The sequence below is a fragment of the Pezoporus flaviventris genome, unplaced genomic scaffold (assembly GCF_033815535.1).
Source record: "Pezoporus flaviventris isolate CSIRO_AGI_PZ_B2104156 unplaced genomic scaffold, CSIRO_AGI_Pfla_v1 ptg000037l, whole genome shotgun sequence".
Taxonomy (NCBI): Eukaryota; Metazoa; Chordata; class Aves; order Psittaciformes; family Psittacidae; genus Pezoporus; species Pezoporus flaviventris.
In genome coordinates, this window is record NW_026892585.1 from 5,056,204 (window position 1) to 5,082,431 (window position 26,228).

The 26,228-nt window shown below is 48.3% G+C and overlaps 1 protein-coding gene across 1 annotated transcript in view; it reads left to right on the forward strand.

Moving 5' to 3' along the window:
* The first annotated feature begins 7,837 nt into the window (after positions 1 to 7,837).
* Positions 7,838 to 26,228, forward strand: part of LIMD1 (LIM domain containing 1) — a 30,342-nt gene continuing 11,951 nt past the window's right edge. The window contains exons 1-2 of the mRNA XM_061464570.1: positions 7,838 to 8,989; positions 18,842 to 18,943. Coding sequence (XP_061320554.1) covers positions 7,939 to 8,989; positions 18,842 to 18,943 — 1,153 coding nt within the window. The 5' untranslated portion in view covers positions 7,838 to 7,938. The remainder of the gene's footprint in view (positions 8,990 to 18,841; positions 18,944 to 26,228) is intronic.

Consider the following 26,228-nt stretch of genomic DNA (forward strand, 5'->3'; position numbering starts at 1 on the left):
GGTGATGTTTGTCCATATTCTCTGGGAGAATGAGAAGGAAGCACCAAATAACTAAATGATCGTAACAGAATCTAAATGATATGAAGTGCATAGGTTTGAGTCTCAGCCTTGGGAATATATCCTCTTGGAAAGTTGGCTTGGCTAAATGCAGAGGCATAAGTACGATTCCAGGACTGAAAAACTGTCCTGAACATGTGCTGCACCAAATGTTGGGTATACTTCAGCCAGTTTTTGCTCCCTACCTCTCATGATTGGGTACCCTGCCATCATTAACTAACATTTAACAGGACATGGTGTCCCTAGCCATGGCAGGGGGGTTAGAAATAAATGATCTTTAAGGTCCCTTCTAACTCTAACCATTCTATGAGTTTAAGCTGTAAGAAAATGTTACTACAGAGTGTTGATTATAAAAGGTTTTCTTTAGCCCTGCCCAATGCGCTTGTGCACAGCAGACAGCCAGAATGGAGTGGTTCGATACATTTCACATAGGTTTCAGAGCCAAGCCAAGAAAAAGGTCAGATTGTTTAGCTGAACCTAGCCAGGATCCTCCTTGCTCACTGGCATATTTGTGTTGGCTCGTGCATGAGACGTTCAGCTCCAGCAAAGTGCTGGCGGTTGTTTCTGCACAGAACAGAATGGAAGTTACTTCCTACGCATGAGCCATCTCAGAGACTTTCTCAGGGGATTCAAGAAAGGGATGAGTCTGCTGCTAGCAATGCAGCAGTGGGGAAAGCAGACAAGGCAGGCAGCAGCTTTTTGCCTCCACTCCTGATAGTGCCTGGGTCATAAAACTTGAATCAGGATTCTTTTACTGAGGGGTTCATGAGGTGGAAATAGCTGTCATGTTCCTAAAAATCAGTCAGACTTTCATAAAACACAAAGTCATTCTCATGCCTCCTTTCACCCATTTCGTTTGTACATTGTGCTGCTGTTACATCTACATGGAAATGTTTATTCTATTTAGCAAATACTTGAAAAAAGGGTGTCCGGAGGAACAATTACAGGGTTTATTGTGCAAGAATGTCTTTAATAGCCATTAAACTATATAGTCCAATAAGCCAGCCATTTCTGAGCCATTCTGACAGTTAAGAAGTTGGCAGTAACAACCAGGTATGCAAATACCGAGGTCTGTTAACCCTCCAGCCCAGCAGTCATCCAGACTCTGTATTAGATTAGAAGGAAACCCACAAAAATCTCCCACTTAACAGTAAATAAGTCCACTAGATCCTAAGAACTAGGATCAAGATGGATCACACTGTAGTGTGAGTACTAGCTAAGTAATGCTGGTATTCATTTTGGCTTTTAAGCATTTTTGGTACCGAAGATGTTGGTACATAACAGAGATGCCAACCTCAGTGAGCAGATTTGGCTCTACACATCCCTACTTCTGCAACAAAGCATTCCTGATTTCTGCTTCCTGCTGGACCACACTCCTGCAGATTTTCTCTGCAGCAGTCCTTTGACACAAGAATGACTAAGAAATGGAATATTTGTAATGAAGAGATGGTCTTTGCAGTTTTAAGACTCCAAAAGTCTCAGCCACAAAGGAATGCATTCAGACATTCAAACACAGGCCTTTAGTTGGAGTTAAAATAACTCGAATTCCAGTGTCTGCCTGACATGTATGTTGTTATTAATTCACAAACCTCCTGTTCAGAAGCCCCTGAAAGGACTGTGAAAGAGATCCTTTAAAGTAAAATCTGCAGCACAGTCCTGCTTTTATTTTCCCCCTGTATAAAAGTTGAGCACAGGCTGTGGAGCTGTTTTAATGTAGTTTTCCTCTGGGGGAAAGGTGACAGGTTTGGTGTAAATAACGGGTTTTAATATTTACAAGGATGAAGAGAGATGTTGTAAGCCCAGCAGCCCTACAGTGCTTTAACCAAAAGCTGCAGTCACTCCAGGGCTGAGCAGCAGCCGCAGTGTTTATTGCTGTTACCACTGGTATTTGCTCTTGCAGGAGGAAGTGAATTGTAGATGTCATTTGGTGATTCAGGCAAGAATCGAGATAAGGAATGGACTTCTACAGGCTATAAAAGGAAAGGTGGTGAACAGCAATCCCACCAAGAGCGGATGGTCAGAAGGCACACCAGCGTGTTTACAGTAAGTTGAATGATGTGTTGGCTACAGGATAGAAAAAAGGTGGTGGAAAAGTGAGAGCGAGATGGTGCAGGAAGTCTGACAGAGTCTAATCCCCTTGGAAGTGTATGTTTGAAGGAGGGCAGAGGTGCCAGATGTGGAGCTGTGAGGTTGTCCTGACAGCTGCTGACATTTCTTACAAGGTTGACCTGCTCTGAAGCACAGTTCTCTTTGAAGATAACTGTGGTCTGTTCCTAAATAGGGCTGATGCTGATACGCATAGGCTGCACGTAGCCTGTTGCCAAGCCTTTTTAAACTAAATTATCACAGATGCCTCTTACTTAACAGTTGTTAATTGTGTCATGGTACAGATGCATCTTTATGCTGAAGGTGGTCTAAAATGTTATCGCAGATTGTGTGCCCTTGAAGAGCTAAATAGTGTGGGGGTTTTACAGCTGGGAGGGGATACTTGAGGAGTGAGAAGGAAAGGAGCTGACAGGCCATCAATCAAATTGCATTGTGTCCGTCAGGTGTGGTGCCACTCACCTTATTCCATGGAAGGCAGGAGGGCTTTTAACATCATGCTAAGAAGCAGTGTTACACCTTAGGTCACTACCAAAAGCAGTGCTCTAGCCCGTTTGTCCTACCTATGCTTTGAGAAAATCCAGCCTACACAAGGGCCTCTACACACATGTATTTTTCCGTGCTCGACCCCAGAATCCAAACATGGAGATCTAGAGTAACATAAAATCTGTGTGCTCTCTCACTGAGCTACCTGTTATAGTAATGCCTCAGAACTGACATCTGGTTAATGATGGCTTTTTCTGCTTTGACACTGTAAAAGCCTGCTTGTTCCTTCTGCAGGGAGGAATTCCACTGATAATGCAGGTCATACAGCCTCTTTGTCTCCTTCAAGTGTAAATCCTCCTAGAAGGCTGTTCCTCTTCTCTAAACCTTTTATAAGCAACATGAACTAGAAGGAATGTTAATTCGCACTTTGCTGCCTGTTCCTTCTTCAGGAGGTTTGCAATACATGAGATTTTTCTGAAAGCTTGGCTATAAATGAGGACAGGGAGAGAAATCACTGGGTTTGGGGTTTTTTTTCCTTGTTTTGTGCTTAAGTTACTTAAGTTTTTGGAGGGTTTTTTCCCTTGTTTTGTACTTAAATTACAGTTTTACAGAGAGGGGATTGTCTTTATGTATATTTACTGGGAAGAGTACACAAACTGGTTTTGCTGGGTGCTTATTCTGCTTCTTCGTTTCTTCAATCCTACTACGATCAGAGCTGATTTTGTATTTCAGGTCTGTGCTGTAAGAGGTGTTGAACCTGAAGCCAGGTCTATCACCAGATAGACTGCGTGGTGAATATGCTATCAGTCCAGGTAACATTGCTGGAACTGCAGCAGTGCGTTATATTTCTTTATGGAAATGGGATTTATGTCTCAAAGAAGGAGCATAAAGCTGATCACAGTACATCAGAAGCAGTTTTTAGCATGTCTCAACTGTGGCAGGAGGAGAACTGAACTGGAGCATTGTCTCTGTGCAGGAGGGGACAGGATCAGAGCTCTCATCTGCAGCCCAGATGATAAAAGAGATCTTTGCCTGACATGCAGAGGAAAGGTGGGATTTTTTTCCCTTTCCTGGATAAAATGACTTTCCGGTACCACAAAGCATTCTGCAAGTCACTAACTCCATCTGTCCCTGGAGGCCCCAGTCACACACAACTGTTGTCTCTCATGGCACTTCTCTGACTCAAGCAAGCCCTGGGTTGTTGGGTCTGGTTTCAGCCCTGGAAAGCTGCAAATTGGCATCATCTTCCATCCAAAGCTGCCTCTAGTGTTATGTGTAGGCAGAGAGTTTGAACAACTGGGATTGTCAGTTGTTAGTGTCTCTGAATGGGAGCATTCTTGCTTGGATGTAGTGATGTTGCAGACCAAAGTCCTGATGGTGTTTTTCCATCTGCCAGTCTTCATCTTGGCCATGAGAGATGGAAAACTGAGTCGAGGTCAAGTGGATGCTGTATTTGCAGTCAGGTGAACATGGCCCAAACCTGTGAGAGATTTTGATCACAGGAATCCCATCAGAAATACCCCCCAATGCTGGACACCTGGGACTTTTCCATGTATGCTCATCTGCCTGTGCCACACCAGTCTGCTCTCCACTGTAGGCTGACAAGTTGCTTGTTCAGCAAAGGAACATGTCAGTGGGTAAAGCTGAAGTATAGCAAGTTGAATGTTCACATTCTTCCTGCTTGCACTTGTGATGCTCAGCGTGGAACGTTTGGGGCATAAGAGGCTCTTGTATTTGAAGAGCCTGGTCTTCTTCAGTTTAACACTAAGCAGAACATACACAGTTACATGAAGAGAAACATGTGCCTTTGTGCTTGCTGTCTTAGATGCAAGCACGCTCCCTGGGTTGGCTGCGAGAGCAAGGCCCGCAGTCACATCTAAGGCTCTGAACTTCCTTATCTACCAGTAGTTTTTTGCCCTTGCCAAAACCAAGCATAAAAGGTCCAAGGTTCTCCCAATACATCCACCTCCTGCTGCCAGAAGAGATGCACAAGCTGCCAAGCGAGGGCAGTTACTCTCCAATAACTGTGCTGGGTGCCAACAATATGTGAAGCGAAATATATAGAGTCATAGCAGCTGTAGGTGATCCAGTGCGCTGCCCAGGAATAATAAACACAGGACACATAACTGGGGCAGAGAAGAGAGTGATCTAATAAAGGAACATGAGGCATTACTGACAATGGCAGCCTGGGTTTGTTTCTGATGAAGATTAAGAGAACTGGCATAACAGGAAATTGTTTTCTGCTACAAAGGGAAATCAATTGTTTCTAAACACACAGCAGTGTAATTAGCAAACCTCACTAATTGCTGCACAACAGACATACAAGTAAGTGTGTGTTGCCGGGCTGGCTAAGCCAAGGGAGTATTGTGAGCGAAAATGTGGAAGCTTTTAGGAATGAATATTTCTCTGAAGTACGTCTCCATCCCTGGAGATCCACATGGCTGGATGAAATGCCAAGGGTGCAATAAAAGGATCTGCTTCCCAATTTTCCCATGTGAAAGAGCATTCAAAAACATCTGTTAGTCAGAGGCTTCTCCTAGGACACGCACGGAAGAACAGGGTGGATGCACTGACTGCATCTGGCAAGTCCACTTGAGGTCCACCAAGCCACGTGAGGCCAATGATTGATGGCAGGATGTCGTCTGACCTGCGGGGTGCTTCCAGCCCACGATTACTAAAGGCCATGTATGTTGGTTAAACAGGTCACTGTGCTGTTTGTGTTAATGTGCTGATAAAGAGGCAGGGAAACAGAGCTGGAAAATTCTCCAGGCAGGCTCTTGTCCCGCTAAAAGGCTCTTTTCAGTGGAAAATGGAGAAATCCATGTTCTTTCGGGCAGGGGTAGGAAAAACACCAAAGCCAGCTGTGCTATTCTGGTTCATCTCTCCAGGTGTTGGCCCCATGGAGGGACATTGAAGGGGGACCGGGATCTCCACCACGGCTGATGGTACCTGGAGAGAGGAAGGCAGAGGCTGTTCTCCTTGGAGCAGCAGCCAAGCACTTGGCCCCAGCTCTGGCCTTCCTCGAGGAAACCAAGCCACTGCAGCTCGGGGATCTGCAGCCTCTTCTCTCTGCTGCTTCCTGGGCTCCTGTTTGGGATCTGTGTGAGTCCCCATGGCTCCCCTCAGTTCCCCAAGGTGTGCCCTGGCAGGTTACCCTGCCCTGCCTCAGTTTACCCTGCACAGCATCCCCATCAAACTGACACTGCAGATGCAGTTAGTTAAGGATCACAACCCTGAAAGCCTTTCTGTGATGCATTCGTACTGCTCCACAAAGACAGTTTGGAAAGCTGTCCCTGTGCTGCCCTGGCCCTTGTGTGCCATCAGTGTTAATTAAATGACTCTTACCGTTAATTCCCTGCAGAGATCATACTCTGTAGCAGGCAGTTGCCCTGCAACATCCAAGTCTGGACCCATTTATGCCCTGAACAGATGCACAACCCAAGCTGCCTCTGCAGCTTGGGGGTTAAATGTGCATGCAGAGCAGGAATGCAGAGGCCCCTGGGGCAGCGGTGGGGAGAAACAACATCTCCCAACCCTGCTCTCTCTCTTCCTGCAAGCTTTTTGGAAGGCAGAGGATGAGGTTTGGCTTCTCCATGTCCACAATGTCCCACCCAGCAGCCTGGTCCTGGCTTTTCCACCTGCGGCACCTCTGGGATCACCTCCTGTGCCACCTTATTCCATCCCTCCCTCCATCACCCTCTTATCTACCCTCCAGCCCTGTGCATCATCCTCCTGGTATAAAGTACCCAGCTGGCGCAGATAAACAGTACCCCTGTTAGGAAGCAGAAAGAAGTGTCCATCATTTCCCTATGCAATGCACTATTGAGAGATGTGTTTGCTCCTGCAAGGACCAAGCCAGGCTCCATCCTGGAAATACTTCTGCCTTACACATTGTTCACTGTTTATATTCTAGCTCTGAAGCTTTTCTCACTTTCCTGCTGCAACACCCCAGAGCACGTATCTCAGTCCAGGTGGCCATGGCATCTTCTCTAGCCCTGGAGGGCTGTGCCACCCTAGCACAAGGCTGTGGCCACATGCCCAATGGTCCCAAAAGCAGGACCTCAGGGCTGCTTCTCCCCCAGCTGCTGCCTTGCCACGTGGAGCAGGGCTGGGTTACAGGCTGTCAGCATTATTCTGTATGAGTAAGTGCAGCGTGTAAGCCTTGCCCACAGGGAGAAAGCAGATGAAGTGGGCAGTGCTTTTTTGCTTCAAGGGATAGGGTTTAGAATCAGCTAATTAACTGGCACATAGATTTTGGTCCTGGGCTACAACAGCAGTCGTGGACCCTTCATTTCTTAATAGGCATGGTCTATAAAGCCCACAGAAACTGTAAAAGTGTGGGACCATACCTAATCGCAGCCTACAAGTACGTGTAGTATTACAACTCCTGCCTAGTAGAGGGTTTGGCTGCTTGCTTGGCAGTACCCGAGTCTCACAGAAAGGATAAATCCAAGCAGGAAACTTCAAAGGTGTTTTGCTGCCTAACGCTGACTGTAAGCGTTGTGAATTCAACACCAAAATGCTTTTGAGTCACTTGGCTATGATCCCCCTTCGGAGGCGCTTTGCCATCAAACTCTGCTCAGGCGTGCGGAGCCTGGGAGGAGGCCAAGCCCAGTGCGGCAGGTCCCTATCCAAAGAGCTTCAGCATCCTTTTCCACGTCATCCGCACTGTTCTGCAGACAGCTGAGCTGATAGGGGCTCTTCATCAGGGACTGTAGCGATAGGACAAGGGGTGATGGGTTCAAACTGAAACAGGGGAAGTTCAGGTTAGATCTAAGGCAGAAGTTCTTTAGTGTGAGGGTGCTGAGGTGCTGGCACAGGGTGCCCAGAGAAGCTGTGGCTGCCCCATCCCTCGCAGTGTTCAAGGCCGGCTTGGGGCAACCTGGTCTAGGGTGAGGCGTCCCTGCCCATGGCAGGGGCTTGGAGCTGGAGGAGCTTTCCAACCCAAACCTTTCTGTGAATATAGTATGAAATATAGTATATTTCCTATATAGTATATAGTAGATTCATATAGTATGCATATATATATATAAAGACTATGAAAGGATTTAATCCCCGTTTCACGCCTCGGAAGCGATTTGTGGCGGGCTGGGGGCGTGGCCAAGGGGGCGGGTGGCGGGGTCCCGCCACCCGCCCCCTTGGCCACGCCCCCAGCTCCGCCCCCTCCTTGCACGGGGCGCGTCAGGCGTGAGGCGGCTCGCGGCGGGAGCAGTTCCCTGGTCCCGTCGGGAAGGAGGAAGAGAAGGAGGAGGAGGAAGGCGGGGGTCAGCCCGCTAAAAGCCGGTCTAAATCATGGCCAAGTACGACGATCTAGGTCTGGAAGCCAGCAAGTTCATCGAGGACCTCAACATGTACGAGGCCTCCAAGGATGGTCTCTTTCGCGTGGACAAAGCTGCCGGCAACAACCCCGAGTTTGAAGAGACCAGGCGGGTGTTCGCCACTAAAATGGCCAAGATCCACCTCCAGCAGCAGCAGCAGCAGCAGCAGGAGGAGATGCTGATGGCAGCACTGAACGGAGGGGCTGCTTTCAACCCCCCCCGGCCCTCCCTGCCTGTGGCACGGGGGTCCAAGCCACCCCCGGCCGCCGCGGAGGGGTCGCGCGTGAGGCCGTACGATGGAGGTGAGGCCCCGGGCAGCCAGGCTGGGCGCTGGGGATGGGAAGCGGAGCCCAACAGGATCCCCAGACCCGCTGTGGGGCACAGGGAGCAACAGGCTGGGACCCCCAGTGACCCTCAGCCCTACCGTGGTGGGCAGGAGAATGGCAGCAAGGGCTATGAGCCGGCGGCAGCCGGGCAGAGATCCTCCTTATCGCATGCCCGGGCCCCCCCGGCACCCTCGGCAGGGACAGAGGATGGGGTACCGGGGGCCCTGCCACAGCAGAGGTCCTCCTCCTTCTCAGCCCCCAGGGCCGGAGGGGACAGCAGCCACCTGTGGTACCAGGGCGTCCCACTGTCCTTCCCCACCAGCTCCGCGCCCGCCACCCCCAGCGCGGACTACCCGCACACCACAGCTTATGCCAGCCCAGCCGGACACTTGGTGGCCCACGGTCAGAACCACCGGGCCAACGGCAGCAGCCCAAGCCCAGAGCCGGGCTCCTCACGCCTGGCCTCACGTGGGGTGACGGCTTCGGATGCTCCACAGCCGCTTTTCTCCGAGGGTGTGAGCGGACCCCGGTCGGACACCGGGCACCCCGAGGGCTCCAGCACGGCCAAGGTGAAGCTGCCCTGCCAGACCCTCCTTCCGCAGCAGGAGCAAGGGCCGTCGGCGGCTGAGCTGAAGCTGGAGGCGCTGACCCAGCGCCTAGAGCAGGAGATGGATGCTCGGCCGAAGGCTGATTACTTTGGTAAGGAGGCAGTCTGCCAGGCGGCGTGAAAAGGGTTCATTGCGAGGTGTTACTGCAGGGTTTGCACCTGCAGGGTTGTGTTTGCCTGTATGCCTGCGTGGTTTTGCTTTCTCAGTTGCCTGGGGCCGTGGGGTGTTATTTTACTTTATTTATCACAGGGACAGGAGGCTCTTTCTCCGGTGACACCTTTTTCTTTAAGCCTATCTCTTACATTTTTAAGAGATAGGAGGAGGGGGGTTGGAGATGGGGAGGACAGAGCTGAGAAGAAGCTGGAGCAGCATCTCTCGAAGAGCCCTTTGCTCTTTGCAGCGGAAGGGCACAGAGCTCAAGGGAGGCTTGGTGGTACTCCCCATGGAGATGGCCATGGCTGGGTGTGCTTGCAGGATCTGTGGAAGAGGAGTTGTTTGGAGATGGGAAGGGTGGTGGTTTCCCAAGCTTGCCAGGATTTCCCCACCAGCCCCAGGTGCTGGTTCCCAACAGCTGTGAAAGGCTCAGTGCATCCTGAAGACTGCAGATGAACAGACACAGTCCTCCCTAAATCTCAAGCAGTACATGTCTCCCGCAGAGGTTATCACTGGTGCTTGGCAGTGAAAAGGCACTGCCTGCATATGAGGATCTCCCAGTGGGAATATTAGATGTCCTGCTGGATTAAAGCAATTTACTGTCCCAGGATGGCAGAAGGTTAGGGGCAAATCAGGTGTTTCCTCTCCCTGCCTCACCACTTCACAGTTTAATAGCAGATGAGATAGTTTGGCTTTGGGGAGGACGGAAAAGTTTCTGGGAAGGCTGCGAACTCCGCGGTTAATTTAAGGAAGAACAGGAGCAGGTCTCAGTGTACGGACTTCCCTCGTGATTTTAGACCCGCGGTCAGAGAAGTAGAGGCAGGGCTGGGTTAAACTCTTCAACCTGGTGCAGAGGGAGGGTTGCACAGCATCCTGTCCGGTGGGGTCTGTGGGTGGCTCAGCAGTGGTCTGTGCACACAGGAGCAGCCATGGGCTTCACACTGGGCTTTGGGGACGTAGCTTGAGGGACCACGTTGCAAACTGTGTGACAAAATGTCTTTCTTGCCACCGGGCACTGGTACGTGCCCTCAGAGAGCTGTTCTGGGGTTGTTTATCTTGGTGTCAGAGTCTGGATCCAGCCGTGTGGCAGGGCAGACACGTCTGCGTTCTGTCGCAGAAAAGTGATGTGTCGAGTTGCTGCACTCGGAGCGTTTGCGGCTGGAAACGTGTTTTGGCGCTTTCCGTCCTGCTCGGTTTGAATGAGCCTCGTCTGGGGGGGGGGGCTGATGGCTGTGACGAGCAGCTGATAACAAAGATGTGGTTGGAACAACAGTCTCGCTGGCGGCAGTGCTCAAAAATCGGAATATAGCGGCGGGGGGAGGCTTTTGTCCTGCGGGAAATGTGTAGTGAACAGGAGTGATCCTGGCAGCACAGCACGGAGTGTCCTGCTGGGCAGGCAGCTGAGTTACAGGTGAGCCCCGGGCGGGGGGGGGGAATGGAGGCTGCCTGATCCCTGCGGAATTCGTTTGGCATCCTCGGGGCAGGAGGTTTTATACCAGGGTGTAGTGTCTGAGAAATCTGGGAAGGAGGAGAGGGAAAATCAGAGCAATGCAAGAAGTAAAGTTGTTCAGAGCCTCAGCTCTGTGGGGGAAGGCTCAGCAAATCTGCCCTGTAGAGAACCAAGGAGCAGGAAAGGGCAAGTACCAAGGTACTTTAATGCTGGCCCTCATTCCCCTTTCTTTCTCACTTTTATTTTCATTTATTCATAGTCGCCCTACTTCCTTTGGAGGGATAAAGGACCCAGCTGGTGTTCTGAATCTCTTTGCTATGCTGTGCCCTCAAGCTAGCAAACTTTAGGATGGAAAATAATACTTCTGTACAACAGTGATAAAAAGGATCAACAGTTTGTTTTGTTTCAGGCTTTCCCCCAGTGAAGGGAAGTCTAATGTAATAACTTTGCAGTACTAATACAGGAAATGAAACCAGGACTAAGCGTGAATGACCAAAGTGTTTTATCTAAAATGCTTACATCTCTCATAATTTTGGGTGCTGCTTTTGTAACAAAGGGATATTTTAAAGATAGGTTCTTCAGTCTGTCTTGGTTTTCCTTCACTGAGTGAAAATGAGTGTTTGTAGAGGAAAACCTAGGAAAGGGTAAGCTAGGGACTAGACAAAATGTAGGTAGGATGTTCTGCTGAGAAGTAACAGACAGTCTGGTTATCTGTCAGCACCAGCTTGCTATACAGAATACTTTGGTGTGCTCCAAGTACGTATAACAAGGAAACAAACAAACAAACCCAAGGGAGTTTTAATTTTTCTGCCTTTTTAATAGCGGCCTGTGTGAACAGCATGGGCTGCACATGTCCCTGAAGTTATCTGGATTCTCCAAGAGGGCTTTTGCAGTGCTGACTTGATTTATGTGGGCTGTCAAGGGGTACGTAGGCAATCCCAGGAATCACGCAGGACTTCAACTTGGGGAGGGGGGGGAGAAGTCCTGAAATTGCTCCTTAGAGAGGCTTTCATTCATTCATTCATTCCTTCAGCAGAGCAGGGGCCTCATGTCCCTTGGAGGTGTCGCTGGAAGCCAGCTTAATTTCTGTTCAGGTTTTTGGTGTACCATTTCCAGGGGCCATCCAGCAGTGAGGCACCTGAATCCCACAGATGTTCCTTTGGATACACCAGCCTTCATCTAACTTGGTGAATGGAAAGATCAATTAACTAGGAGGGATTGTGGGAGTTGCAGCTCCTCTACTAGCACCATATTTTGGGTTAGGTGAGGTGACACCATAGCGAGGAGTGGTACTGGATGAGTTTCCAGGTAAGACCTGGGCTGGCGCACAGCCAAACTGAGGAGCTGCCTGGAGGTGACTTGATAGGGAAGAGGCCTGGCTGAGGGGCAGCAGGATCTGCAGAGAGGTTTTACCATTGTTTTAACTAAGCCTGTGGTACCATACAGCTCCTTGGTCTGCAGGCATGGGTGGGTGTTTTTAGAGATGTAACGCGTAACATCGTGTTTTTGTGTGTGCTTATTTCACAGAGCTAGAAGAAATCTCCATCTGATGAGGACTATCTACACCCTTACCTAGAGCTTTTTTAAAAAATAATTCTTTAAATAGTTTTCTTGTTATAAATGTTTGTTAGGTGTTGATCAAGTTCTGGCTTCTTTTATTTGGAGCAGAGCTGGTAAGTTGTAGATATTTTAGGAGGGCCCCAGGCATCTTGTTTTGCAGTGAAATATTGGGATGCTTCCCAGCAGTCAGGCAGAGTAAGATCTGCTAGTGAAGTCTGCAGTTTTCTTTTCCCCTTGGCAGAAGTAGAGCAGTAGCTGGATGACTGAACCCTGTGGAGACCTGGAACCCCAGCACCTCTGAATTGGTGTGATCAGCTTGAAGGCCGACAGTGCTCTTTTGAGGTCTTGTCTACAGTGAAGTTAGTGTTTTACCACTGCCAAAACCACAACATGTTTTAACTTTAAGGCTGTACACAGCTGTGGACTTTACTGAACCGTGCTGCTGATGGTACACCAGGATGCTTTGGTAGTATCAAGGGTAATTTCAGGGCTGCTGAGTGGAGAATTTCTGGTTAAAAATGAAAGTTCTTCTGAGGTTTCTTTTGTGTGTGGATGATGATAATGATGTTTCCACTTGGGAATGAACAGAGGTATCCATTACTGCCTGCTCCTAGGCTAGAATAAAATCACCGAATCATAGAATGATTTAGATTGGATCATCCAGTTCCAACTCTCTGCCATGGGCAGGAGCACCTTTCACTAAACCAGGTTGCTCCTGACCTTGAACACTGCTAGGGATGGGGCAGCCACAGCTTCTCTGGGCAACCTGTGCCAGCGCCTCAGCACCCTCACTGAAAGAACTTCTTCCTTATATCTAACCTCAATTACCCTTCTGTCAGGTTAAAACCATTCCCCCTTGTCCTGTCACTACATGCCCTTATAAAAAGATGATGCCTGCCTGCAGCACAGAGGAGGGGGAGGCAGGATGAGGTGGGTCCTGGGTGGAATGAGGAAAGCTGGAAGGATCACAGCATGTGGGCTGGTGGGTGTGTGCAGATTGCAAAGCTTATCTCACTGCATGGAACCAAACAAATATGTATTCGCCTGGGATACTGCTCTTCACGATTACAGCAGTGTGTGTGCTTCTCCTCCCTTCCTCTGGGGACCTCAGCTGGGCTTGCAAACTAAGGAAAAGTCTACCAAAAGGAAAGAAGAAGGAGTTGAGGCAGAGGAGCAATAGGTCTTTCAGCCAGGATATTGTGGCAGCGGGGACTGAAAGGAATAGGAGCCTCATTCATGTGGCACTGGAGTTAACATTATCTCTGACATTGCTATAGGGTACTTAAAATGTCACTGACGTGAGTTTGATGGCATTTTTATACTTTGCTGGCAGTGTGTACTTGTTCTGCAGCTAAGTCAGGGGGTCAGGAGCATGGCATGCAAAAATGGTACAGAAAAATTGCACTTACCAGCCCTGTTTTTTTGGGGGGCAGGAAGTACCTGCATGTCTTTGCTGTCACTGAGTGACAACCCAGTCACCCGGTGGTGAATGGCACAAAACTGCCAGGCTTTTCAGTCACTGAACCTTACATGGGCCTCCAGATCTCCTTGAAATCCACTCTTCAGCAAGTGCGATTGCACAGTAGTGGGTAAAGCACACAGTGTGTGTGATTTAGAATTGGATGTAGAAATGACTGACTTAAGGTGAGCCATGGGGAGGTGGCATCAGGTTCTGGAGACAGTCTGAAGTAAAACCTAAAGAACTGAGCATCGCATTGGGTATGACAGGGTGAAGGCTTTTCTCAGCAGAGTCTTTGGAAAATGTGAGTGCAAGTGGGGGGCTTGGTTCTCCTGGAATAAATAGATGGGTTGCTGAAGCTGTGTATTCAAAATGCAGAGCCTGTGTCTTCAAAAAGGTCCTCATGAAGGACTACCAGGAGGCATCAGGGTCTGCTTCTGGATTAGCCATGTGTGTGGCTGGGCAGATGGAAAGGATGATACCAGAGGTATGGTTGTGCAAAGGTTCTGGAGTTTCTTCCATGTACAGCTGTGCATTCTTTGCTATAAATCCAGCCTCCTGTAAGGAGGGGACAAAAACCAGTTATGTTTGATGGAGAAGAGTCAGGCTACTTGTGGAAGCGCTGCGTGTATGGAGTAAGTGGAAAGGGTAGGACAGACTTGCTCTTCCAAGTGCTGTTTCTGCATTAGCTACATATGCAGACCCACACCACCAGGATGGTCCTGCTACTGCATTCCTCTTATCTAGAGCTCAACTGACATTGCAAGGAAATCTCACCACTGAAGCAGCACACTGTCATGTGTGACCCTCCAAAATCAAGCAGCAGTTGTAGCAAACCCAACCAGGAGCATGTGTAGCAAAGCTTGGCTCTCCTGGATGTTGCTGAGAAGGGGGATACTGCTGAGAAGTTAATAGTAACTAACTATGGTGAGCATGAAATAACAACACTTAGAGGAAAGGCTTTGAATCGGGCAGTAACTGGAAATGCACTTGTTGAACTTAGAGGGTGGCACTGACATCTGAGGCTGAGCACCGGGTTCGCTTTCATTTCTGACAGCCCTTGAGGTCTGCATTGGACATGTTTGATCTTGTGTGCTGAGGCTGTTCCCAGTGGCAGCCCTCCTCCTGGTTTGCAGTGCCGAGACAGAATACAGCAGGCACTGGGAAGTGGCTTCCAGGGCATGTTTTTCGGTCCCAGCTCTGCCCCAAAGGTCCCTTTGTTGAGGCACTCAGCTGCAGCGCAGGCGGTTACTTGCCGCATGATGCAGAAGGGAACAGAGATTCCTTTGTTGTGCGGGGCCCGGCTGCCCTGCTAGCAGAAATTGAGCCGAAATCAGCAATTCCCATCTCTTTCCCTTTTGAAATCTGGCTCACATTCTGCCGGGGTACTCAAGCGTGAATTTACCTGTGCCATGCGTGTGTTTCAGGCTTGTCATCCTGGTGACTAAAAGAAACCTTTTATTTCTCCTTAATAACATGTTAATAGCATTGTCTGAGGTTCCAAGTTGTCATTTCAGAGGGGATATCTCCTCAGGTCACTGCTTGCATAAACCATGGCTCTTGGGATCCCTCTGCTTCCAACTGAGGACAGGAGTTGTTGCTAAAAGCTTCTCTATGCCAAGAAAATCACCCAGAGCTGCTGACTGTTGTCAGCGGCATGTGGGGCTGGCCGGCTGGTGCTGGCCAGCGTTTTAACTCTCTTCCCTGGCTAGCAAAAAGCACGCTCAGCACTCTTGTCAGGAAATCACTGGAGCAGGGCACAGAGCCCGTTTTGCAGCAGAATGGGGCTGGATGTGGCCTGCGCTGTGCTGCACTGTCTTCCATCAGGCTGGCTTCACACACGTGTTCACCGTCCACTGTCAGCAGCAGGTATTGCTTTTTGCTTTCATAGTCTAAGCTGGAAGAACGGGATCATTATGGCAGCAGGCAGTGAATGGGAAATAAAGTAAAACAAAAAAAGTGGAAAGGAAAAATCAATAAAACCCACCTCTTTTTCCCCTTTCAGGCCAGGTGCGCTGAGTGTCAGAGATGAAGGCTCAAGCGTGTTACTTAAAATACTTCAGAATGTTATATTTTGAGGAAGCAAAGGCTTGTTTCTAGAATAATTCCAGTTGCTCTTGAGATATAATTGGCTTTCAAGTCAGATTTAGCAGATACAAGTGTAAAGATAAATTCTACACAGATTTGCCATAATGCCATTTTTCAGTTGTCAGCCTTGCCACAGGACATCTATAAATATTTATAGTAATGCTGGTTCTTACGTAGTTGTGAAATTCAGTACATTACAGATTTTATAGACAACATTGTCGTTTTATTTTAAAAGCTCTTTCATTCTGTGACTTTATTTTCCGTGTTTTAAAGGCTGAAATAAATATTTAAATAGGTGGATGGAAGGTTCCATCGGGGAATGAAATGGGGCATGTAGTGATAGCAAGGAGGAAGGATGGTTGGGATGTTCCAGGGACAGGAGATGGAGGAGGGTTTGAGTATGGATGGAGGACCACAGGCAGCTCTGCGGGATGTGGCCAGAATATTATCTGTCCTGTTGGCAAAACCACAGGGGTAGTGCCTGTGCTCTAAAGCTTAAATGGGATGGACAGGAGACAGCAGAGGCAATTTCTGCCCTCCATGGGATATGCATTAAGGTATTTATATAGTGGCTTTATACACCTGCCAGCGTCTTTAACATGTGCTGAGCCTGTCCTCAGCTGCTGCCTTCAACCTCCTGCTTTGTGACGCTCATCCATACTGAGAGTCACCCCGCTGCTTTCTGGAAAGGAGGAATCGGAGCATGCTGGTAACTTTTTCTGGAGCAGCCGCTCCTTGGCACAGAGAAGGGGAAAATGCAGCGCTTACAGTGCAGTAAATCTATTGGTTCTGCGGAAAGCTTAGTGAATGTCGTGGAAAGAAGGTCTGAGCAGCAAAACTGGCAGGTTTCCTGCTCTCCAAACTTTCTGCTTGGCATTGCTGTAGTCAAGAGGGAATTTTGCAGGGTAGCCATTAGCTCTTGTGTAAGACGACTGCACAGCAGTTCAGGCTGCTGCTGAATGCATGCACTCTTGGGACAACACATCCATTTGAAAAGCCACATTTTGTCATCCGTGTTTTGTCTTTTTTTGTTTTTCTTTTTTTTCTAATGCCTGCATGATTTATCTTTTGCCTGCTTAAGGTGTTTCTTTCAGTAAATGAGATAAATCTGCTTGATTCAGAAAGATTCAGCGAGTTTTGCTAACTTGGTGTCAGTCTGCTGCTGGGGTGGGCTCACAGCCAAGCTAGCATTTCAGTTCAGGTCGGGTTTGGACAAAGCAGAGTAACTCATTACTCTCTGCAGCCTTCTCTCCAGGTCTGTGTCAGTTTGGACTCTGGCTCTGAGTGCAGTGGGGCTTGGAGCAGCGCAAGGATAGCTTTCAGCGTGCTGGTTGAATGCGTGCAGGCAGCTGCAGCACAGAAAGCCAGGTCTGCTGTGGGAAAATGAAGTATCTGCTTTTCAGCAGCTCTGTGTGTGCGATTGCAAAGGGCTCCCAAGTGTTTTTATCCCTGTAATGTGAAAACTGACGGCTGTAGCTATAAGCTGCAGGAAGAGTTTTTTAAGCACCCTGGGAGTGCCAGCATGGTACTGCTGGGGTTGGGAGTTACTTTTGAGCGCTGTCGTAAGTAGGTGGCTGGGTTTCTTCCTAACTTTGACCAGACCTTTCCAATTACTCCAGAGCTTGTGGTGCCCTGAGAGAAGTGAAGTTTTGTTAACCACAGCATGACTAAGGATCTCCAGCAAGATGATGCTGTACCTCTTCCTGGGCCAGTAGAAGCGAGATGTCACCAACCGTCCCTGACCCAGGGAGTTTTGGGATCTGGGGAGATTGGGACTGAGAAGCAGTGGAAGGAGAGACCAGGAGGTGAAGTCACATCCACAGGGTTGTCATAGACCAAAGGCAGAAGCTTATCTTCCATTTGTCCTACAGTGTTTGGGTAGATCCAGGGTTATTTGCTTAAACACAGATTGAAGCTGCTCATTTAGAAGTAGCTAAAGGGTGATGCTGCGTTAAAACTGGTCTGTCACAATCATAGGGTAATGCCTGGAGTAAGTAAACTGCCTTGATGTGTCCTTCTCCTCGGACAAGGACTTTCCCTCCCTGGATACTAATAGTGGTTTTGGGCAGCCTTGCTGCATTTCTCCCTGTAAGGTGAAGGGAGTAGGTCCTGCTAGTGGATGCTGTTAAGGGCATGAAACTCAGCTGTCACTTGTTACGGTTATCAAAAGAGTGTTATGTGGAAATGTGGTGAGATTTGATAAGCCCCAGGTGAACACACAACACCCTTTGTGAACCTGCAGTGCTGAAGTCTTCTCCCTGCGCATCCTCCCCACCACCACCACTGTGCATCTTCCCCGTTGCCACTCGGGTTGGAGCCCCACACCAGGGCGGGTGCTGGTGGAAATGCGCTTGGGTGTGCTGGCAAGACACTGAGCTGAACAGCTGAGTGTGGTCATCTTCTGCCTCCTCTGGAGCTCCAGAGCTGACCCTGGTCTGTAGGTGATGGTGGTGGCTGGAAAGCCTGGGTGTGAGGAGCAGGTTGGACTTGCCCTTTCAACAGTGTGTAGCCATAAATTGACTGTATTCTTCCCCTGTCTCTCCTTTGCCCCATGGGCTGCCTGAGAGTCACCCCCTCAGCTGCCATCAGCAGCAGCTATTCTCTCCTCAAAACTGGTCTCCTGCTTGCCTTGTCCTGCAAGAGGGACATCTGGACAGGATGCATGGTCTGTAGGTAGCGCCTACATGCAGTCTCTGTTCAGATGTGTTTGACAGAGGGAAGAGAGGCAAGTGTTGGGTAGCCCAGCTCTGTTTCATTGGGAAGTCCTTAGGGCCTTCAGCAGATGTGACCAGGGTGTGAAATCATGAAGATTTAAAGGGAATAGGTGGTGTGTTTTCCTCATACCAATTGCAACCAACAAGCTTATTTTATGCAATAAGTAGCAGGAACACTTGGTCTGTGAAGAGCCCTGAGCACCATTTACTACCACCCAGACTTTTGGGAGGATCCTTAAGTGGTTTTAAATGTGTATAAAGGTTATAGGGAAGGATGGGAGAAGGAAGGAGATGTCACTGTGGCCAGTCAGGGCTGTTCTTGATGACTGTCATGACCACTCTTAACAGCATCTTTCAAAGTGGTGACGCCAATGTTACCTACATCTTGTGGCTTCAATGAGCCCCCTGGTCCCAAGCTGCGGAGCCACCATACTGAATTAGAGGTGTGGCCATCCATCAGTGACCCAGCCACCCCACAAGGTCCTGCTTCTGACCTCTGTCTCCCTCTTTCTGTTCCAGGCACCTGCGTGAAGTGCAGCAAGGGGGTGTATGGAGCAAACCAGGCTTGCCAGGCCATGGGCAACCTCTACCACGATGCCTGCTTCACCTGTGGAGCATGCAGTGAGTATCCCCTGTCTGGACTGCCACTGCTGCTTTGGCTTGACACTTTTCTGGCATACAGAGGAGGGGGGAGAAAAGGAGGTGGTTTATTTATGTTGTTTGGTTTTGAATGGATTTGAAGGCCAACAGCATCCTGGCCTGTATCAGAAATAGTGTAGCCAGCAGGGCCAGGGCAGTGATTGTCCCCCTGTGCTGGGCACTGGTGGGGCTGCACCTTGAACCCTGTGTTCAGTTCTTGCCCCTCACTAAAAGAGGGACATTGAGGTGCTGGAGTGGGGCCAGAGAAGGGCAACGGAGCTGATGCAGGGCCTGGAGCACAAGTGTGATGGGGAATGGCTGAGGGACCTGGGGGGTTCAGTCTGAAGAAGAGAAGGGGACCTTATTGCTCCCTACAACTGCCTGAGAGGAGGTTGTAGTGAGGTGGGGTCGGTCTCTGCTCCCAAGGAACAAGGGACAGGACAAGTAGAAATGGCCTCAAGCTGCACCAGGGCAGGTTTAGATGGAGCTGAGGAACAACTCCTTCCCCAGAGGGTGCTCAGGCATTGGAACAGGCTGCCCAGGGCAGGGCTGGAGTCACCATCCCTGCAAGTGTTCACACAGCGTGGAGACGAGGCCTCAGTGCCATGGGTTAGTGGTGGCCTTGGAGTGCTGGGGAACAGTTGGACTGGGTGAGCTTAAAGGGCTTTTCCAACCTGGTTGATTCTGTGATTCCTGCAAGGCATGTAGAAAAGGTACTTTGGATTGTGCCATCCATCTGCCTTCTGGTATGGGGAGCGTTTTTTTAACTCTAGGGCTAGTAGGATATTTTTAGAAGTTTAGCTGTATATATGGCATCAGAAAAGGTAATAACAATCCTTGTGGTGCTTGTCTATTTGGTTTTCCCACCTAAGTCTTATGGTTTTTCTCCTATGTTGTATTTAGAGTTGTAAGCTCATCAGGACTGCATGTGTTTTATTTGGAGCTGTAAAGTGGGAATAAATATAGAAAGATGTGTATGCTTTTTAATAATAGCTGAACCTTGAACTCTGGTCATTTCCCAGCTGTCCAGCACCAGCTGCCTTGCCTCACCTATGTTTTCAGTAGGGCGTTTCACTGCCATCTGATCAAAGAGGGGAAAACTGAAAAGGTGATATTTGCATGTGGTAGCACTTTCCTAAAGGCTCAGAAGTCAGCAGCTCACTCTTTTGTCCTCTCATATATGAATTCAAAATCCTCTCCTGCAGAGAGGATTCCTGACTGTAGCCAGGGCTTTGCTTCGGGGACCTCTTGCCCTCCATGGCTGGGCAGCCTCTGAACTGCCCTTGCACACAAAGCTCCTGTTAAAAATAATCCAGCAGCAGGTTCAAGCCGAGTTAAATGTCTAAAATTACTACTGTGCAACTGGTGCTTTAGAAGGAAACACTTCAGATCCTCCTTTTAGAATGGATTTTACCATCTTCATTTGGAGACCAGCACTAGAGAGATACCTGCAGTTGCAGAGGTAATCAGTGGTTACTTCTCATGGTCTGGTTAAAAAACAGCTTGATCCTATTTCTGATGAGTTGGGTTGGTGAGGGCTGATAGAATAGCTGTTTGTTGCTTATTCTAAAAAGCAACCCTTTCCAAAGGTTTCCAATGCAAGACAAAAAGGTGTGGGTGCCAGCTGAAGACTTAGGAAGATGGAAATAAGCCAAGTTTAGCAAAGTGAAGCCCATCTTCTCTCGTACCCAGGCTGTAACTGAGAAATGTGCTGAGATGACGTCCTGGGGCAAAGGGTTTCAAATGGAAAGAAGAAAACAAAGTACAAAAGGCTAGTGAAAATGCTGCTGTCGCCCAGAGAGGGAGCATGCCTCTCTGCAGGCTTTCTGTCATCCCTGGAGCTGCAGTAAATATGATGAGACCATTTTATCTGACAGAAAAGCAAACATTTGTCTGGGTGGTGGTGTGTGTCTAGCTGCAGAGCACGTCTTGAGCAGCCTGTGTGGAAACACTGGTTTGTAGCTGAAAAGTAAGTAGCGCTTTTAAGGTCAAGTGGAGTTCAGCTTGGACACCATCCAGTACAAACTTGTCTTTGAGAAGTCAAGGTTGCTCATGATTTCAGTCCTAAAATTTCTGCTCTGGTGGAACATTAAATATTCCCCAATAAGTAAAATAGGCAAAATTACCTATTAAGGTAAAGCATATTGTTCTCCAGATATTTATATCCTCTGTCCTGCTGGTTTCATTTTAGTGAGGATTTCTAATGTTGCTCATAGTTGGATTTGTGGCCAAATGTGCATTGGTTTCCCTGGTACAGCAAACTGAGAGGGTCTAAGGAGTGTGTGTGTGATGGATGATACCTCATAGAGCCAGATTTCCTACACCGATATACGTATGTTCGGTGATAGAGCAGTTTGTTGAGCAGAGCTATGCTAGGTTACAGGGTTCTGTTGTCAGGGGAAAAAATGTACTGTTTTATCTGAGCCACTGGCATGTAATGCAGAAAATTTGGCTTAGAGGTCAGAACAACAGATTTAGAATGATTACTTTGGCATAAATGTCTCATTTATCTTCTTGTTTGTTACAGGGCAGAGACATAAACAAGGCAGCTTTCTGGAGAGGGAGGGAGGAAAAAACCTCTTTCTGCAGGATTAGTAATAAATTATATTTGCTTTACAGGAGGGCTGTGAAAGTAGGTTAAAAAAGAAACTCCTCGAAACTCATACAACTGTTTCCTGCAAGCTCAAGGTGTCTGTTTCTGTCTTGGCTTTCTTTCCTTTTGCTTTTCAGTTTGTTGGACAAACGGTGGTAGTTGTCAAATGGTTTTGTTACTCATTAACCATTGCAGTTGGGGGTCCCTTCCAACCCTAATGATGCTGTGATTCTATTAATAGCTCCTCAGAACACAAAAGATGTAGGTGTTTCCTCATGCTGATGTTTGTTACTTGGGGAGTAAGGAGGTCTTATAAAAGATATAACTAGATGATATTACTCTAACCTGTTGTGGTTTAGTGTATTCAGCCAGGCTTATATCCAACAGCTGCAGGTTGCCTGGAAAACAGACCTTTTCAGCTCTGCTAGCAGCATAATTCAAAGCATAAGGATCTTGTATTTGAGCCACTTGATCCTCAGAGGAAATCTGAAAGCTAAAAAAGTGCAAGGGAAGTGTCCGAGATGACTGTGAAGGAAATCAGTAGGCGAGGAAGGAAGTCAGAAAGAAAGAACTGTTTCCAAGGTAGTTTGAAGGAGGTTCAATGTTGAACTACAGCAGAAGAGACAAAGCGAGGAGCAGATTTTGGACCCATCTTGCAAAGAGGTGGAAAGCTTGCATGCTTGCCAGGCTACAGAATTTGACCTTTGACATGGCAACATCCCTGCATTACTTTCTCTTTTCTGGTTTTTGTAAGCTCAGCTGAATGCTGATGGCTGTGTAAGGGTAACAAGGCTGCTGTGACAATGGCAGAGCTTGAAATCACATGGCAGTTGGCTGTTCCTTGCCACCCTCTGGGTATGTATATGTATTTTATGTACCATTTCACAACATAGTTGTGTGTCATTTACTAAATGAAGTAGCTAAACTATCAAAGCAGTATTATCTGGGAGCATAGTCCCCTGCTTGAGCTAAGTAGTCTGGCTGCAGTGATTATAAAGCATGACTACTTAAAGCAGTGCAGCTCTTGGTGTCTTTGGGCTAATTATGTTGAGTAAGTATGTCCTGTATTGGTATATAACCCCAGGAACATGGTTTTTATTGGCACCACTACATAACTCTACAAGTAGAAAGTCACCTTTTTCTGTGACTTAATGCCAGGCTGCAGGACAGCCAGCCTTGCCATGTGTATTTCCCTGTGGCACACGTATGCATATGTTTATCTTGAGATGAAGAAGCTGCCAACTCTTCTAGTGGAGGCAGCATTTACTGCTTGTAATTGGATATAAACCCATGACACCGATCAACACACATGAGAAATGTGCATCTTCAAACTGGGGAGTGCATAGCACTGCACTCGGCATCCCTCAATAGAGTTATCATACCAGAGTCTGTGTAGTAAACTATGTATATAATTTTTAGCAAAAGTAATGTCAGAAGGGATTCAGGTGTGTCTGACTTTACAGCTTGGGAGGCAGGGAAGGCATCGGTGCATTTTTCTGCTCCAGTCTAAATTGCTGCTTTGTTCTTGCTGACTTTTTGTTTTCAGTCTCTCAGCTTGCTGGTGAGAAATCACTGTTTGGCACAAGAAGTGCTTGCCATAGATGAGAAATGCCAGGACAGCTCTCACAGGAGGATGACAGTACTTGTTCCTCTCCCAGACAGATTTCAGTGCTTTGGGGTCTGAGCTGGAGGGGTTTTGGCACGGTTCATTTGTCCTCAGCAGATATCCCAGCTGAAAGGGTGCAAGTGTTCAGAGCACCCAACAGGAGGTGCAGTCAGGGCTTTACCAGCATTTTAGTGGTTTGAGTTGATTGCAAGTGTTCCATTGCTGGCTGAAAGTCTGAAATCATTAGGACAGTGTGAGGAAAAATGTTGAAACCTTTAATGGAATAAGTTTCCAGTCTTTCTGGTCTTTTTATTTCATAATGTCCCTTCAGAGTACTGCATTTTGGTAAGAACAGGTATAGGATTAATTGTGCTGTAAAGATTTTAGGGGATTTCTTATCATAGAATCAACCAGGTTGGAAAAGCCCTTTAAGCTCACCCAGTCCAACCGTTCCCAGCACTGCCAAGGCCACCACTAACCCACGGCACTGAGGCCTCGTCTCCACGCTGTGTGAACACTTGCAGGGACGGTGACTGCAGCCCTGCCCTGGGCAGCCTGGTCCAATGCCTGAGCACCCTCTGGGGAAGGAATTGTTCCTCAGCTCCATCTAAACCTGCCCTGGTGCAGCTTGAGGCCGTTTCCTGTTGTCCTGTCCCTTGTTCCTTGGGAGCAGAGACCGACCCCACCTCACTACAACCTCCCGTCAGGCAGTTGTAGGGAGCGATCAGGTCTTATTATAATGTTTAATGATATTTTTCTTAGGAGCTCAGTAAGCACTGAGGCCTCTTCCACACCTAGAGAAATTTAAGAACTGCTCTCTGGTATAGTTTTGATGCAGTTTCATTCACTGAGGACAGAGATTGCTTCCCTCTCCTTCTCCCCCATGAGCCTCTGAGTGTTTCAGTGCCAGTTGGTGGATGATGGCGTGGGGGGACAGCTCCAGTGGCTGCCTTGGTTTGATGCATTTTGGGGAGCAGGGCAGCTGTCCCTGGAGTGATGCAGAGAGGGTTTTGGTTTTACTACCTCAAATGTGTGGTGAGAGCATAGAGGGCATTTTATTCACTCGTACAATACAGCTGGTATTGTAAATGTGAAAACAGACTGAACATCTTCCATGATAATGGAGCTAATGTGTCCTAGCACAGTTTATTCTAGGAGATATCCTGTCCACCTGCCCATGGTTTCACCAAGATTTAGTCTGACCTGGAGTGTCTGTGAGTTGATCACAGGCTGAATTTGCCTATTTGGAGGATGTGCAGGCACCAGAGTGACCCTTTCATGCAGCCCCCAGGGCAGGTGGGAAACACTGACACTTCCATGCCAGTCTTAGTGCTGCATCCAGTTTGAATGGTGGCTGACAGAAGTGGGACAGATGGCAGGGTTTTGATGCTTGACCTAGTCTGTCATGCATGGTGGGACACCATGCAGCCTGTCAGCAAAGTATCCACAAGGGACTCCAAAAGTTCAAGGCCAGGTTGGATGGGGCTTGGAGCAACCTGCTCTAGTGGAAGCTGTTCCTGCCTGTGGCAGGGGGTTGGAACTGGATGGGCTTTAAAGTCCCTTCTAACACAAACCAGTCTGGGATTCTTAAAAGCTAGATGGAGTTTCTAGCCTGCTGTCCCATTAGTGTGTCAGGAGGTTACATCCAGTGAATCTGGAACTGAAATCCTTTTGTTTTTAACCTGCCATTAGTAACCACATGCCCGAATTTATCTTACAGCCGTGGCTGTCCAGGAGGGCCTGATTTTTGTGGTGACAGGGGCACAGGGCTGTCAGCGTGGAAGGGACCCAGGAGCTGCTGCCAGGCTGCAGGGATTCTCGCCCATCTGCTGTGCAGACAACATAGAAAGCCCCAGAGTACTTAGAGGAGTAATAAGTGAGGTCCACACTGCCTGCCCAGCAATGCAGGGCCCTGGTCATGCATACCCATAGAGCACTGGGATCTAGACATGACCCTGTACCATTGTATGCATTGAGAGCAGTCTCCTGTCTTCGAACATGGGTTTGTGACCACTTTGTCCTTTTAATAAATAATGGAAAAGCAACTTCAAAAGACAAAGTTGGGTCCAGCTCCCCAGCAAGTAAATGATTCATCTCCCAGCATTTTCCTTGGGCTGTTGCAAGTCCCTCTCTTTGTGAACTTCAAAAGAAGAGAGCTGTCGTTTGAGAGAATGATGGACAAAAGCACCAGCATCCTGGGAGTGCAGCCTGACGGTATGCCTATTTTCAGCTGCTAGGGAAAGTGTGTTTATTCTAGCATGAAGGCGCTAGTGACTAAGCTCAAAATACTCTGAAACTGGTGCTGAAAGGACCTTGAGGTCATCCAGAATGTCCCACAGCTAAATAGATCAGACAGACATGTGAGGGATGAGCAGTACATAAAAGCTTGGGGCTTATGGGAGAGGACCCAGGGATTGTCACAGCAGGTAAAGATGGTAGGGCTGAAATGCCAAAGAATTTTAATTGTTTGAATTTTTCCAGGTGAGACATTAGCTAAATTCAGGATGGAGTGAAAGCAAAATATGGTCAGGAGCCAGCAGCTTAAGAGCAATCGATCCTGAAAGCAGCAAGCCATGCATGAATGTCCCTGGCTTTATCAAAGGAGATTGACTCTGTAGTCAGTGGGATGCATGTATTAAAGTAATGCATATTTAAAGTAGGCAGTGATGAATATGTGATTCCTTCTAGGCCGTTTACATTCCTTTTGGTGTAATTACAACAGCATCTATGCGCTGAGGCTAAACCTGTGCCAGCCTCTGCAGGCGCACAGTGACAAGTACCGCTTTGAGAGGGACTTGTTTAACTTAAGGCACTGTGCCGTAGCAGGAAGCTCAGCACAGGGACAGATCTGCTGACCCCTGCTCTGCACTGTGGGGCAGTCCCAGTGCTGTTTGTTTTACTCGTGTGGCTGCAGCCAGACCGTGCATTTCCCATCTCCATCGGGACAGTCCCCAGTGCAGCCCGGAAAGTGAGCTTTTCCTGCATCTTGCTTTCCCACGTGTGCAATAAGGAGATGCTTCCTCACCTCAAAGGGATGCTGCAGAAGTCCATTCTGATGTGGCAGGGAG